Here is a 17,509-nt window from a genome sequence, read left to right on the forward strand (position 1 = left end):
TGCTTGGGTAGAATACCTGGAAGAACCTTACAATAAAGATGCTGTAATTACTCAGCGCCCTGTAAACCTTCATATTAATGCAGAAATAAAGGAGAGGTTTTCAGCACCAATAATGAAGAAGACAATTGAGTTATTAGAACTTACAAGGGCAGCCGGGACAGACATTCTACCAGCAATAATAATAAAAAGCAATATTGCTTGGCAGACCAGCTTGCTCTATCCCCTTTTTCAGAAAATCCTCCTGACCGGATGTTTTCCGGATAGTTGGAGGGAAGCAGTTATTAAACTTACGCATAAAAAAATGGGAGCTTTCCCTCCCTGGAAGCTATCAGCAAATAAACATGTTTGATGCGAGTGAGAAGTCTGTTGAAAAATCCTTTTGAGGATGTTGAAAGAATGAGCAGAAGCAGACTCACTAAACCCCCTAGAGCAAGGAGGTTTGAAAGAGGGGAACTTAACGTCAGACCATTGTTTTAGTCTAGGGCATTAGCCAGGAAATCAATAGAGCAATTTGGTAGATTATACTGCTCTTTTGTGGTTTTTCGCTCCGCTTTTGACTCTGTTGATCAAGCCTTGGTATGAGAGACACTAAGAAGCTATGAAATTCCGGATGGTCTACTCCTGATTTTACAAGAACTGCATAGAGATAATTGGGCCCATGTGGAATTAGATCTCAAGGGATCTCTTTCAAGGAGAATAAACATAAGAAATGACCTGAGACAAGGGTATGTGTTAGCCCCCATTTTGTTTTCTTTTTTCTTGGCTTATTTACCATAAACACTGAACCAATCGAATAGCTTCAGTCCTAAAATGAATAGCATGTAAGTTGCCTCTTATATGCAGACGATCTAGTAATTCTAGATCTGACAGAAATTGGCCTCCAGAGAAAGCTAGACATCTTCTCGGATCGTTGTAGGAGGGAAAAACTAATAATAAATATGGAAAAGGCAAAAGTGCTTCCAATTGGGAAGAAGAGGATAAAGTCGGTTTGGGCAACAAATAAAGTCAAAATTGAGACAGTTTGCAAATATAAATATTTGGGGATGTGGTTCTTAAATAATGTGTTGTAGATGGAACGTATTGCATCTCTGGAGGCTACGGCACCCTCATCCATAGTGGGGGGAAGAGGCTAGGAAATTTGACAACCAGTTCGGGGACCCCTCCATAAGACCGGTGCTGGCACCTTATCGGGGAATGATAAGATTTCTGATTCAGTATGGTGCTGAGGTAGTCTGTATCAGTGGGAAATCAAATTGGGACCTTGAAGATGTGCGGTACCTAAAAAGATGACTCTCTCTTCCCCCATCTTCTATAGCCCAAGCTGTTAAAATGGAAACTGGTCTGACGGGATGGACTCATTTAGCATATGCAGAGACAATGCAATTCTGGACAAGAACAGATCGTGCAGAGCTCCACAAAATCTCATCACTATGCAAAAAAGAAATTGTGGAAACAAGTTAACTTGGACAAGATTTGTTAGAGGGAGGATCCTCAATTGCTGCCAGAAATTAAAAATAGAATGTGAGATTAATCGGACTTGCGTGAGTAAATATGAGCTCAGAAGAGCAACTCAACAGGTATGTAGAGAGTAAGACTTAAATTATTTACGGAAAAAGGAATCTATGTCCCTCCTGATAAAATCGTGGATGTGGAGGAGACATTTCCTTATTTGGCGAAACTACCTAAGGTATGGCTACAACGATATTTATTGAAATTTAGATGCAGGGTAAACCAGGTTTTAATTTGTAATGCTGATTGTGGATTGTTTGTGGTTTTTAGCTCAACAAAAGTATTTAAAACCAGAATATGATATTAGGGAAAGGTGGCAAGCAGTTAATCTACTCTTGGATATGCGGTTCTTGGATGTAACCAGCCCCTTGGAGCGATTTTATTGTATGATAAATTGTGGTAATGTTGTGTTTTAACTGTGGGTTCGGCCCAGTTAAGTTAATAATTTTACATGTTTGCATTATGGTTTTATTGTGCTTATGTTTATAGACCAAAGTATAAAATAAATATATGTTTGACTGACTAGACTCTGAGGAGGGAGGGTTTGGCTTGCCAGACATGGAATTATACTATATAGAGCCACAGCTTCAACACGCTGCTCAGTGGTGTGGATGGGCCCAATGATGAGAAACAGGTTGGTTTACCGATTTATATGGAGTGCTGCGGTGGGATAGGCCTGGAACCTTGATGGTGGTGGGGGCGGGACAGCGTCTTCGGGAACGAGTAATGGGCAAATGCCTGTACATTAGTACAAGAAGTATTGTGCAAGGCGAGTCTTAAATTGGTGCACTTCTATGTTGCACATTGTGCTTACTTATCACCGCAGAGATTACATAGCAAATACAGAACTGGTTTGGATGCTTGCCATCGGTGTGGAGCAGCGGAGGCGGACTTCCTGTACATGGCTTGGGGGTGTGTGGGTTGGTGCCATATTTGAGCACAATCACACTGGGACCCTGGGAGGTGACTGACCTATGCATACATAGCTCCATATGCCACTGTCTGCTACACCTCATACCATGCCTTGGAGGAAGTAAGGTTCATTATATATTTTCAATGCTGGGCCTCGTATTGGCCACCAGGAGAATCGCTATTAGATGGCCGGTTCCCAGGCCCCCCACAAACGACCAATGGAACAGGGATATGGGTGAGTGGGCTTTGGCGGAAGAACATCAAATGTGAGAAGTCCGAACTGACGAGAAGGTAGAGAAGGGCTGTTTTGATTGGGCAGGAATGCTGCAAGAACTTTTGGCCCCAGCCTTGGAGGGGAGCTCTGCTAATGGCTAAGTCACTGGCGCACCTACACAGGCGGCCTGTAATACTTACCCCAATAGATGGCTGCTGCTGGGGTTAGTGTGTGTTGGGGCCCCTGCAGAGGATGGTGCAGGAAGGAGAGGGTGCATGAGTAAGTACGCGAATAATGAACACTTGCAATGTCTTGTATACTGAACTGCCTGAAGTTGTGCATTTGTGTGGATTCATCATAAAATTTGAAATAAAGATGTTAAATCTAAGAAGGATGTAGCACCAGGCTTTTCGGATTGGTGGCAGAAATGCTGGGCAGTACGATGTCACCTTGGTGCACAATATTTTACTGTCCAATCACCAGAAAACATGCTGGGTTTTCCTCCTACAGGACCAGGCACTCTTCTTTCGTAACTGAGCAAACAGCCAGGCTTCAGGTGGTGTGTCTTAGTCTACTGTGTGAAAACTTGAAGGCGACTAAGTGTTCAGCCGAAACAAACATCTCTTGGCCATTCAGATCACAAAGTTCACGTAACCTCCCCCTCCCCATAATATTTTGCACCAATTTTTCCATGGACAGAAGCAGCAGGTTCTGTGCTTTTGGAAGTGCTGGTGAGTATGGTAATGGAAAGCCTAGCCGTTGGGCAAGTCTTTTCCCTGCCCAAAATCTTGTAGCCCTCGTCTTTACCTCTCTGGGTCTTCCCGTCGGTAACCGAGCCACAAGTGGTATACCCACCATTTGCCCTTGTTCAGGTTTGAAGTATGGAAGTCTAGAATCCGGAATGTACCAATGTCTGACAAGCTGTTCCTGAGCTAAAAGATAGTACAACTTGTGTTTCAGGACCTCCAGTCCGCCCTTCTCATAAGATAGTGTAAAAATGTCACAACTAACCCTGGGTTGTTTCACAGCCCACACTGGTTTAAGCAGTGAGCTCCTGGTCATCTGGAAAAATGTTGTGTAAGTGGGATGGGTATATTGGTAAACAGATTTAAAAATCAGGTGAGTACCACCATTTTGATTATGGCTATTCTGCCAGCAAGGGACATGGGGAGTTTAATCCAACAATCTATTTGTGTCCATAGCTGATCAATATTTAGGTCATAATTCAGACGCAGTATTGTCTCTATCTCTGTGAAGGATTATGCCCAGATATTACACCGAATCTGCCATCCTTTGAATGGGGAATTCAAAGTCAGATTGAAGCATGTGCTCAGTGAGGGGAAACAGCTCAGATTAGTACCAATGAAAGGCCAAACCAGAACCCCACCAAATCTAGCGATTTCACGGTCCAAGGCAGCAATATTCAAGACTGGTCTTTGGCGAACAATAGTATGTCGTAAGCATACATGGATGGTAGCTTTTGGCAGGTACGAAGCTCAAGTCCTCTGTGTAGATGCCTCATCTGTAATTCTGCACCAAAAGGTCTATGACGAGGACAAACAGATGGGAAACGGGTATAATGCCAAACCATTCACCCGGACCCTAGCTACAGGTTATGGGTATAGGAGCCAAACTAAATTAGTATAGCCTTAGGGCATTTCCATTTTAAGTAGTACTTCCATAAGAAACAACAATTGCAGAGAATCAAATATTTTTTCAGTGTCCAGAAGAACAAGTATGCTTCTAAGTCTGGGTTCAGATGATTCACTGCAGCTCAAATAGTGTAGAGATCAATAGCTCTACAACTGTTAGGCAAAAATCCAAATTGTACTTGAGAGAGACGTTGTTCCATAAGTACAGTCAGCCTAGCTGCAATCACCATAGCTATTATTTTACTATCTATATTTATCAGAGATAATGGCCTGTATGAAGCACATGCCATGGGTACTTTACTGGGTTGCAGCAGTAGCTTAATCGCTGCTTCGCGGAGTGATGGTGGTAGAACGCCTTTGTCCAGGTACTAAGCACATACCTCGGGGAGGTGAGGATCAAGTGTGTGTTTGTATGCTTTCTAAAACTCTCCTGTCCGCCCATCTCCTCTTAGGTCCTTATGTCCCAGCAGGCTTCAGTGGCTTACAGGATCTCCTCTACAGTTATGGGACAGACCAGGAATTGTTGCTGGTCATTGTCTGGCACGGTCCACCCACACCATTGCAATATCATTAAGATAGGCTTGTTTAGAGTTTGTGGTCTCCGTAGAGCATGATGTATATACATTTCTGTAGTAGAGGGCAAATTCTTGGTTAATGTCCTCGTTAGTCAGTAAGGTTTCACCTTGTTGTGTGTGCAGTTGAATGCCATGGTTTCTGTTTCTGTTTCCCTTTAGCAGCCATGCTAGCGTTCTCCCTGGCCATTCTTCCTCCCCATAATCTCAGGCCAGTGTGTATTTCCCCAAGTATTTAATCTCCCTGTCTGCTAGAACCCTAAAGGACTGTATGAGGTGTTGTAGAGTGAGGAGGCACGCATCAAGATAATCTGCTGTGCTGAGTCGTCGAGTAATTTTAGATCTCGCTCAACCTTCACTATTTATTTGCAGATATCTTTCAGCACCCCTAATTGTTTTTTATGGCCATGCCACATAAACTTTGGACTCATCCCATAGTGACAATTGGGTCAACACTGACCTCTTGTTAAGATGGAAATATTCTACTATGGCCTCCTAAATCTTCGAATGGAAAACCTCATCACAAAGGGCATCACTGGGGAAGCGCTGCTGTAGATGGCATAGTCTGGAGCATGGCATTTTCAAGACTAGTTTGACTGGGAAATCATCTGAGAGTATGTGTGGCAAATATAAAATCTCAAGAACCCAGGCAACTGCGGTTTTTGAGGGGAGCCAGAAATTTAAATAAGATTGTGTCCTGGTGGGAGCTGAATAGAAAGTGTATTCCCTCTTCTGACCATGGTGCAAATGCACTGAACACCCCAACTGTTAGTGGTTCCTGCCCCAGTCCAACCCAATCATAATTGGCGGTGGTACACACCATGGCTGTTGGCAACACACCACAGGTTTTCTACCACTAAGGGGAAAAAGGTACATTGAACAGGTATATAATGCAACACAGGTCAAGTCTGTTCTGTTCGATTCTATAGACTTGCAGATTATGCAAAGGGATATGTTAGTACTTCTGCACAACAGCTGTAGAAAAGAAACTACAATGAAAAGGCAGCCTGAAATAAAACACAGGCTATGTCCAGCCGACGCACCGTCATCTGCCGGAGCTAAGTTCTTGGCTTCTCTCTGTCATCTCACACCGATGACCTGTCAGATTAAGGGAGGTGATGACCAAGGTTTGATGTACTTTTTGCAGAGCCACCGTGCGTCCGATGGGTTAACATATACATGTGATCTCCCCTCAATGTCAACCTTTAGTCGTGCTGGGTACAGCATACCATATCAGACACCCTTAGCACAAATCAGCTTGTTGACATCAGCAAACTTCTTTTGGGCCACCTAAACTGATTGTGTAAAGTCAGGGAAAATGAACGGCGTTGTACCTTGATATTGCAGAGGCCCCTACTCTCTGGCAAGATGTAAGGCTGTGTCACTGTATTGGAAGTTTAATACTAGGCAATTTGAGGTCTCGGCTGGGTGGATGTGGGCCCTTTCAACCAGAAACGCCTCTAGAAGCTGTACTTCCCAAAGAGTTAGGAGAGTAATCCCTCCATAAAAACATCCTATGTTTGTAGACTCTGCTATCCCAGAGATGCAAAAATATTGCAGTAAGACCTCGCCTCCAAGTCTTCATTTTTGGCCATCATCGAAGTGCGTTCTTTCTATTTTAGCCACCTTGGTGTTGTTGGATGTGGCATCATCCTCTTGGGCCGAGATGTGCCGCTTCGAAAGCCGATCTGGCGCTATGCCTGTCCAGTGTTTCCGAGAGTCTGTCCAGCATGGACAACATGGAATCCATCTTAGCATCTATAGATTGGAGCCCAGACTTAAGCTCCAGCAGAATGGCCTCTATTCTGGTTCGTAGACCCTCCAGGCAGGCCGTCCGACATGCCCCCTTCGTTGTCTGACATTGTGGTCATCTTGCCTGTAGTTTTCCTGGGATAAAAATGGATTTTACTCTGTCTCAGGTCCCTTTTTTACCACGATGTTCTAAGTGCACAGTTAATTACTGAGAAATAGCAGGGAGAGGAACATTCAAGTGCACACTACTGCGTCAGTCTAGTCTCTTGGTCAACTCAAGTGGGCTTGAGGGAGACACCGGTAAGAGAGGCGCCCCATGGGGGCCTGTTCAAACACAGTGCATCACCAGCAGGAAGGAGCAGTAACTAAGTGTTGGACCATTGCATCAATCACCAACCCCACCTTCAAGAAGCCCTGGTACACAGGATAGTAAGGGTCTCCTCGCTTAAAGCACCCCGCGAGGTCCAATGTTTCTGCCAGGAAATGGACAACTACTCGGTACCAGCCGTGCACCAGTGACTTCCTCACATCAAGGATCTCACAGTTCCAGGCAATGAGAGCCTCTGGCACTACTCCACACAATTGCAAATGGTGAGCGTGAGGATCCAGGCGTTGTCTAACAGGCCCATGTCATGGTCAGGGGGGCCGCTGTTATGGCCTGAAGCTCACTTACAGTCCCTAAAACCTCCAGGCCTTTGAGTCCTGACATGGTACATTCAAGTACCAAGGAGCTCGGCGCAAGGAGTTAGCCAGGCATCAGACAAGAGCACCCTCCGGCGCCAGTCGCTCCGAGGTTTACTCCGAAACCCCAATCTGCTCCCAGGAGAAAGTGGGGTCCCTCTTTACTGCGAGATACATGGTGACTGCAGAGCTCCCTGTTAGGCAGCCATCTTGGTTGCCAGAGTGGTCAGACAGCAGGACCACTTTGGTCATTTCTGGTAGGGCTCATTGAATGGTGCTGCCTTAAAGCAGCCCTATAATTGCCTCTCGATCCATCAAGGTCACTTTTAAATGGAAAACGGGGTTGTGCCATCTCCCAATCATTCAGGCATTCACTGCTAGGATCTGTGCTGCCCAGTAGTAGAGGCAGACATCTGCCATGCCCATAACCCCATCGTATGCTGATTGTACACATTTACCAAAAGCCAGCTGAGGCAGCTATTTCTGCCAGAGAAAGGCACACATTTTTCTTGATAGATCCTCAAACCAAATCTGTGGAATGAGCAGGGCAAGGTTCTGGAGAACGTAAAGTAAATACTGCAGCACCAACATTTTAAACAGGGCTACTCTACCAAGAATGTTTATGGGGATTTTTGCCTATCGAGTAAGGTCCTCAGTTAATCTAAACCAAGGTGAACAAGACTTAACATCTGCGTCATCCCATGAGGCGGACCCTCCTTCATCGGGGCCTGAAGCTCTTGCTCTAGTGGCTCTCACAACAACAAGGCCTCCTGCTGTAGTCCATGCTACTTCTTCTCTTAAAGCAGTTGCCCTTCTAAAAGATCAGCGACTGATGGTGAGATTCACCCCTGGCATCCCTGAGCTCTCATTGGGTGTTCCACCCCACCCCCTCAATATCTGACCATGGCTGTTTTCAAAGGAATCATGAAGCCGGTGATTGCTGGTCACTAGACAATCTCTCTGGGTCTTCAAGAGATGATGACTGAAGTGAAGTCACACCAAGAGATGCATGCTTTATGTCTTCCCTCGTTTACCCTAAACTAACCCTGGTCTGTTAAGATTCTCATTAGCTGTTTAATCAGGCCCCACAGCCCCAAGTGCTTGTGCGTGTGGAGGAGGTCCTAGTCGCTGAATAAGAGGAAGGAGGCCAGGAATTACTTCCCTCAACTCGGGGAAGCTACTCTACCACTCTACCTGGTTTGGGAGCTTGACTTTTCTTTTCCAGAACATTTTTAATTTGGGACTGCAATTGTTTTGAACATTTACATTACTTTTGTGAATGTAAACCGATTTTAACAGTGAACGTAGACGTATACCCTGACATTCCTAATATGTTTTTTAAGTTGGCCACACCCCCATCAAGTTAAATCTGCCTCCATGAACTAATGCTCTATTTTTGTTCTTTTTTCTCCTTCAAAGAACAGTTGACTTTTTTTTTAGGGCAAATGCTGGAAGATTTAATGTGAACTTTATTTATACATAAAAATATTTTATAACTTATAAGTAGTTGTGTTTTGTACGTTTGTATATGTGAGTGTTGGGATGCGTATGGAGGTATGTGATTGTATTGTTCTAATCTGAGGCTTATTGTTAAGGTTAACACACTGCAGTACACCATTGTAACGCACACTTATTCATGGCTAGATGAACAAAATATGGTGCACTGGTAAAGTAAAAGTGAAATTTATTGAAAAAGATCAATAAAAGTGTTTCCACGTGCATTGAAAGTTGTGGGAATGGCAATTTTCACAATTTGAATGTTTTTGTGAGGATGGGCGATTTACTAGTAGATTATAAGGTCATAGGAGTGAAGTTTGATGTACATGCTGGGTTGCACATAGAAAATGTAAGGTGCACTCCAAAGAAGTCAATTGCGCAGAAGCATATTTTGAAAGTTTCTTTTCTTTATTTATATACTGTCATTTTCTTTAAAAAAGGGCACAGCCTATACGTTTCATCCGCAATACGGGTGAATTTCCGACGGGATACACGTCGGAACTCATTGAGGGGAAGTACATCTTGCCTATATGGTCCCCGTCTCGTCTCCGGGAATGGTGCCTTAATGTAGGATACGATGATACTACATTCCCATGACGTCAAGGATTGCGTGGGGCAATCAATGATACTAGGCCAATAGCTTGAGATACAATTAATTTATATGAAGGAATTTTATCTACGAATCCACCTGTTCTTATTTCTATATGGAACACATATTGAGTTTGAACTAGAATCGGATCATTATTTGGGGTTTTAAAAAATTATTGGTTAACGCCAGAACCTGAATACCTGGGAGGGTACTACCTTGATGAGGCCTTTTTGTGAGGACTCTTTTTCAACTGACATAGATCACTATATTTAGGTGCTCTTTACGTAAGCCCTGACGAAGTTCCTGTGGCACTAGGGGAACGAAACTCGTTGGCTGTGCCCTTTTTTTTAAAGAAAATGAAAGAATATAAATAAAGAGATGAAACTTTCAAAATAACCTTCTGCGCAGTTGACTTCATTGGAGTGCACCTTCCATTTTCTATGTACATTTTGCTATCTACGCATCCTTTGGAAGCGGATGTTGGGGAGCAGTTGCACCAACAGATATTTGAAACAGATGGAATTAATGTGCTTGACCTTGGTCTGCTGCTGTGTTTTATGGTACTTTTCTTGTACATGCTGGGTTGTTTGAGTGGTTTTCGGGAAGTTGGAGGATATGATATGAGAGGTGGGATGTACACATGTTGAATAAGACCTACTAGACTAACTGTAGTTGTAGAGTGGGAGCTGGTAGGTTTGTGGATGGCTATGAAGGTGGGATGTTTATGGGAGAGAAGAGCTTTACCCGTTGCTGTTGTGTCCTAGAGGCATATACATTGACCCTCCAGTTTGACATAGGCATTGTTTCATAGCCTTTATCATTTGCATGGCCATGCAAATGATAAAGGCTATGAAAAAATGCTGCCTTGCATTACCCTGCCCTTACAAATAAATATGTCTGGGAGAGATATTTTAAACTCTTCCAAGACACTGTCTGTCTCTCCATCACTTCAGGTTCCTGGTGAATTAGGGTGGTGTTAAGGGTCTCCCAATTGACAACTGTCTCCCCCTCAAACACTATTGTTGCTGGAAAAACGACAGCATGTTTACATTTGTAGCAGTCTACCAATGCCAATAGGTTGTCGATTATATTGAGATTTGACATCTGGGAGGCTGAGGGAAGGAGAATTGGTAAATGGGGAGAAGTCCTCCACAACCAGGGGGTCTCTCTCAGAAGGTGAAGAGAGACCGGACTTCCTCCTACGTTGGAGGTTGTTGCTGGGGAGTCAACTTGGGTACTTATGAGCTGTGGGGTGCATTTAGGAGAGTCCTGCCTAACCAGTAGGAGTAGCCTTACACTAATAGCTACTGGCTGCTGATTTGCAAATGATGTGTGTTGCCTAGAAGGGAGGCTGCTGGCCAGTCTTGACGAGTTTTTGGAGAGGTTGTCATGGGTGAGATCAAGTGTCTCCTCCTTTTCTTATTCTTTGGTGGCCGTGGTTTTGGTGACTTGGAGAAGGATAGGGTTTTGTCTCAGTACTGCATGCCGCACTCTGCTTGTGGATGGTAAGTCATCAATGACAATCTATGCGTCTCCAGGAGCTTAAAGTAATTGAGAAATACAATTTGTAATTTTCATATTAAAAATTAGCTTTAGCGCAAATACAGAAACGTACAAATAGATGAATCTTTTACACGTGATACAATATTACACATATGATACAATTCAAAATTGCTTATTGCTAGTTATTAATTACTATATGGCCAAAAACATCCAATAATCGACTATATTGCATGCTGCAGTCACTGCTGCTACTAATGTAGACAGACCCTTAGGTGTCAGCTGCTGCACCTTGAGCCTGGAAAAAGTTGGCGAACATACGATCCTGGCTCCAGTAGCTGGTAAAAGTATTTTTTTTATTAGTTTTTCCAGCAATGGGTAATAGTGAAGGTTTAGACTAACTTTCTCAAGGCTATTCAAATCTCTATTCATGAATGAAATATTCTCTTAAGAGAGAACTATGTCAGTGAACCGAGATCTTTATTTTTTATGAATCATAATTGTATAAATTAATTTGGAAATTACTGTAGACCGTAGCAGATGTACTGTGGACACAGGCCCGCCTTACTGATGGAAGGCAGAATGATTGGAGATTTTTGCTTGAATTAAGGGTGGGACGTAGTATGGACATCATAGTCTGCTGGATCACTGACGCTGTGAAGATATTCACATGTTAAGGAATAAAAAAAATGTACTTAAATAGTATAAGTGTATAGTAAGGTGACTGTGATACACATGCCAGAAACCACAACGTCAAGGTCTTGTGGGATAAAGTGAATAATATAATTTTGTTATTTCTACACCTATTCCGAGATTACATGAAATGAAATTAAAGTAGTATGAATGAAAATTGATGTGAGCAGTGGGGATGTGGATGACTAGACGTGTTCATAAGGGAGACAGAGAAGGATGTATTTCATGACATAAAGACAGCAAGATTAAACTTATAATTCTTGCAATTAACTTTTCATTTAGGGTTTAGCTTATTTATGGAAGAACATGTTGACCATCTAAGCACTTATGAAAAGATATATACTGAAAAAATAAATGTTACAGTAACGTTATAGTTAGGTGAAATGTTCTGTAATAACGTAACGTTTTAAACTCTAAAGAAAACACAGAAACTCACTAGTTACACTTATCTCAAGTAACTATAACTCATGTCCCAAGAAACACTATAACTCACACCCCAGCCATGCAAAGTGTTCTCAGCATGAATTTCATTGCAGTTGTTGCAGTGATATTATTTATGATGTCATAGAATATCTCTTGAGCTTTATAATATGTGGGGTAATTAGCAGTGCATGCGAAGGTATAGTTACCGGAGGACTTTTATCATTTCACCTAACTAAAGATACTTTGACCTTTAGTTTTTTCAGTGAATGTCTAAAGTTTTTTTTAACATACAGGAATATTTTATTACCATACTTAAATCCAACCCCTGCTGCACACATCCTTTGGAGGTCTGAGGTTGGCCACAAGCCCTGGCCTCTGGACATCCCCAACCAAAGGTAGCCCAACCCCGCACTGCGCAGGGCCTTCAGGTGTGCACGGGTGGGGGAGGTGGGGTGTTGGCAACAGGGCCTGGCCACAGCTAACCCCTGAATGCAACCAACGGGTTGCCGCAGGCAGCCTGGATTGACCCTTTGCTAGGTTCAGCCATCCACTGGGACCAAAAGATGTATATCACGAGGAGGAGGTAAGCAGCCCCACCCTTGCCAACCCTTATTAGGCCCGGGGACACCACCCCAGGGCCACATTCAAACAAAAAAGGAGGGGGGCTGCCCTGGGAAACCCCATCCACAGGAGTCCAGTCTTTTTGGGCCCCGTGGCCAAATATAATAAAAAGGGGGAGGGTGGCCATGTTGGCCGCCTCCTCTGAATCTCATTAGGCCCTGGAACCTCATCCTCCAGAGATAATAATTAATAAAGGGGGCAGAGCATGTGGCCCTTCTTCCTGAGCCTAATTAGGCTCCAGGGACCCCATTCCTGGAGCCAAAATATAAATAAAAGGGCCCAAGGGAGGGGGTCCCCGGGCCTATAAAGACTCAGGGAGGAGGGCCACATGGCCCCCTTCCTTCTTTATACATACACGCTTGAGCCAAAAATGGCTCGAGGAGGGGAGCCGCCATGGGGTCCCCAAGGCTAAGTGTGGCTCGGGGAGTAGGGGCCAAAGTGCTCCCCTTTCCTTAAGCAGTACTATGGGCCCTAAGAGACGTGGTCCCTGGGACTGAAAACAGCTTAATTTTGCTGTGGGTTTGCGTAAAAAAAAAAATATATTGGCCTCCTTTGGGTCCTACACCATCAGGCCGATGGAATCCTACCCTTCACCTGTATGTCTTTTTAAAACAATGTTTTTGTGTAACTCTCCGGTTAATGAATATGTTTGCATAATCTGTTTAAGTTCTTAAAAAGCTTTATGAAGCTGTTTTAAATCATAAGCACAATCCGAAGTTTTTACCTTATCTAAACCTAACTAATGCTGTTTGAGTACGTGTTTGAATATTGCTACTGTGCCATCTTGTAAGTGAGTCTAAAAAGCAAAAGTCTTTAAGCTAAGCATTTTTATGAGTATCTAAAATTATTTTAATTCTGTATTTGTTGCTCTCAGTTGAGGTCTGGATCAAAGAAAATGTTACTGTTTACTGTTGGGAATCGGGACTGATAACCGAGTCGTAAGATAGCTGTCACCACCTTTTGATTGAGGCGGTGGTAGTTAACCAGATCTCAGTTTAAGATCTGGCGGCTTTGGGGATCCTCAGTGGCGTGATATATACAAATTGTTTTACCTTAATTTCTCCAAAACTACTAAATGGATTGACACCAAAACACTAAAAGCACTCTTTCTGATCCCGCTTTCTGCCAAATTTGGTGTAAATACTTTCAGCGGTTTCGGCTGTGGCTGTGTATTAAGTGTCCATGGCAAAATTAATGGGGAAAACGTGCTTTGGGACTGCCCCCTATTTTTTCTCAACGGCCGCTTGACAAATCACCCCGAAACTTTCCAGGCGTAAACTAGTCAAAAAGAAGCACTTTTTGGGACGTTTCATGGAAATTCGGCAAACGGGACCAAAGCTATTGGCAACACAAATAAAGCTCTTCGTTGGAAACACGATTCTAACTAGAACTACCCAGGGGCGACCACCACTGGGTAATATATATGTATATATAATAATTTTTCTGAAGACTTGCACACCTTTGGTATCTGACTGTTGTACGTGCCCAATCTATGTATACAAATTGTTTGGGAAGAAGAGGAAGTGGTGGCAGTTGAGTGAAGGACAAAGCATCACCTATAAATAATAATTCGATATGAATGAGGACATTAGACAGCTATGAATTACAATGCAACTCTGTACAGAGTAGGCTGTATCTCAAAAAGTGTAATAAAGATTCAGTAATATAATTACTGAGGAATGACAAACCAAGACATACTAAACTCTAGTCTTTGAGCGATATTGTATTATCAATATTGTTCCTTTGTGTGTGATTAGGATGCATGTAATCCTTACGCATTTAAAGGGGGTTAATCAGTAAAAGTGAGATGTGTGGCTATCTATAAGGTTGGTAAGAGTGACATGTTTGTGGGGTAAAAATGTATTAGTAAAACAGAAGGGTTTAGGTTTTTACCTGACCTGACATTGGGATTTTCAGCAACTGGCGGACCATGTATCAAGTGTGTAGTAGAGAGGATACATTATTTGAAGGGGTTGAGGCTGAGATGGTATCTGGGTCCTCTAGGAAGAGCTGTTTTCTCCCGTAGCCTGAAACCCCTCTCATTCACCCGCCTCTTCTTGTCCTGCCATTTTCTTCTTTGGTGCAGCCCATGAGTTTCCCTGTAATGATCAATAACACAGGAAACTACCAGGTCTGTCTCCTCTATGATTTCCTCCTCTGGAGTAGAGCTGGCTGTATTCTGAAGGGTGGTGTTGAGGTAGGGCATCGTGAAAGTCTCAAAGTTCAAGGGGAAGAGGACAGAGTCTAGGATGTGGGCTGTATTTATTCGTTGGGGGGAGATGGTGTGATTGAGGTCGGGTAAATGTTGTTTTATACTTCCCTATTCTGAGCTTTCCGAATATACCATGAAGATCTCCTCCTATACATCTGTATTTCAAATCTACTCCTAAAGTTACATGTAGTTATTGATCAGAGCCATACTTTCTGTCGTGAGAGTACCCACCCTCTCGTGTTTGGGGGTCGTAGGCAGAATTCTATATTTGCTGAGATCCCCACAGGTAGATTTCCCTTTGTGATTTGGGGGTTTAATTATAATTTATGTTATGAACATGAATCTGATGCAGATGCACTTTCACTGTTCGTCTACCCTGATCGCAGATAAATGTAATACATATTTGGGTCAGACTGTAAAGGGCTTTTAACTATACTTATAGCTCAGAGGCAACACCAGTGAAACACAATGTGTATTAATCGGAAGTGAATGCATCAAAACATTAGGTAGTGGTAATAGTTTAGTGTTGTGATTCACATGCTCTTTGTATAGTGTATTCCTGATCTTGGCAGATTGCCCAATGGACTAGCCGGCTGTCATTAATTTAGATAAAAGGGGCTAGGATTAAACTGCTGACACAGAAGCTCCTTTTGGGGAAAAGCATGCCTTATCTACCAGTTGATATTTCGAATGCCAATGACTACTTTAACTTGTTGGCGTGATACAGTTTTTAGATTTTTTGAGACTTACTTATTTATTTGAGTTTTTATAGGGTGCGAACTTGACCCGTAAGGGTATCAGAGCGCTTTACAGGAATAAGCAGTAGTAGACAAAAAGACATGATGGGCGATTCTGGTTCTGTTTGATGTGTAAGAAGCGCCTTGATACCCTTCGAGTCAGCAGAGGGTTTTAGAAGCAATACGTTAAGAGTGAATGATTATGAATATGTATGTATCATGAAATAGGTGAACTGTATAATTTCTTTGAATACATGGCAAACTGGTGTACATGTGTGTATAAAGTGACCTTTTTTCCCTGTGCTGAGGTCTGACTATTTGATATTTCCCCCCTTAGGTGTATCGAGCTGTCTCTGCGGTGCAGTTGGCTATGTCCCATCTTGAGAATGGCATGTTAGAGTTTGCTTTCCAGGCCAGCAAGGAAGCCATCACATCCTCTGAGAAGGCCTTTTTCGACCCATCCCTCCTCCATCTCCTATATTTTCCCGATGACCAGAAGTTTGCCATCTACATTCCACTGTTTCTGCCCATGGCTGTGCCCATCCTCCTGTCTCTTTTAAAGACAGCCAAAGAGTACAAGCAGCGCAGGAAAGAGCCCGCCAAAGAAGACTGAGCTGTGCTGTTCCTCTGGTGCACAGAATCAAGTGGTGCACTCCTGTGAAACCTCGGGTTTGCTGCAGTGGAGTGAAATGCTGGACTCTGCTCCATCTTACAGGAGTGCATTGGTGGAGGGCACGTGGGAAGGGACTGTGTATTGGATTTTATGCTGCATGAAGGGGGAAATAACTACTGAAGGCAAATCCTTTGTTTTCTCCAGTGGTATTTCTGAATGTTGAATCCATCCGGTGGCCATGGTGAAAATTGGATTATTTAGCACATTTTTTCACCCATTGTGGTGGAATTGATTTGGACTTGAACCCAGCTGTTTGTTACTAATGTATGTTCGCCTGCTGTCCTGCCCCAAGCCATTGATGGCAGATAGTGCCCCTTTGGGTCACTGCTGTTGCTCATGTGCATAGGGAAGGCAGAGACGCAGAAGAGATGGGTGTCATTTGGACGCGGGGTTGCTGGTTCAATTTGTGAAGTGAGACAGGCTCCTAGCCCTTCCTCTCTCTCTGCCTTCACTGCAACCATATACTACAAAAGCATTTTCCACAGACGTGCGTAAGTTCTCAGGATGGTTGTATTTTTATGGATTACTTGAAAGAGGAGGAAATAAAACGGCGATAACTGTAAAACGAAGGAAAACCGGCTGGCTGTGACTTTTTTGCTGCTGCAGAATATATTGTTATCTCATGTCACATTGAATGACGGATCAAAGTATTTAATGCCGGGCTTTTATTCATCCACTCATTCATGGTCTTTCATGGTTGATGAATGTTGTAACAGCTCTCATTTGTACGTTTTCTTGTAAAGCCACCGTGGACCGACCTGGCAAGACTGATAACCCAGGCAAACATTTTCACTTCAGCCTAACCTTGCACTGTTGTAGAGAGCAAGCATCTAATATGACACTAAGTATGCCTGTCATCCAGGGGTGCCCTTAAGGAAAGTGAGACCCTCTCCCTCAGAATGTGACCACCCTTGCAGTTTTGCATCTGGGTGGTGACAACACCCTGCTCCGCACCCTCCCAGTCTCCTCACTGCCCCGATACGAGCACCCTACATGTCACAAGTTATTGGGAGCCTGAAGACCACATCATCCCCACCTTGATGGACGTCCACTGGCTCTCCCTGCCTGGTCTTCTCTCTTTCAGGGCCAGCTAGATCATTTCTAAAGCCACTGCAACTGGCACTGCCACCTCTCTGGCTGGCAAGATGACATTTCCAGTGACTCTTGGCACACCCACAGCCAGGCACCACCAGACTGGAGAAGACACGAGAGAAGGATAACCAACTAGGCAACAGGACTTCTCCATCCATGCACCAGGATATGGCAGCACAC

General features: G+C 43.6%; 1 protein-coding gene across 1 annotated transcript in view; it reads left to right on the top strand.

The window, feature by feature from the left end:
* Window positions 1-16,806, top strand: part of PIGS (phosphatidylinositol glycan anchor biosynthesis class S) — a 176,403-nt gene extending 159,597 nt beyond the window's left edge. Inside the window, exon 12 of the mRNA XM_086955161.1 lies at window positions 15,902-16,806. Within this exon, the coding sequence (XP_086811287.1) occupies window positions 15,902-16,177 (276 nt within the window). The 3' untranslated portion in view covers window positions 16,178-16,806. The remainder of the gene's footprint in view (window positions 1-15,901) is intronic.
* Window positions 16,807-17,509: the final 703 nt, after the last annotated feature.

The sequence above is a fragment of the Lissotriton vulgaris genome, chromosome 2_1 (assembly GCF_964263255.1).
Source record: "Lissotriton vulgaris chromosome 2_1, aLisVul1.2, whole genome shotgun sequence".
NCBI lineage: Eukaryota > Metazoa > Chordata > Amphibia > Caudata > Salamandridae > Lissotriton > Lissotriton vulgaris.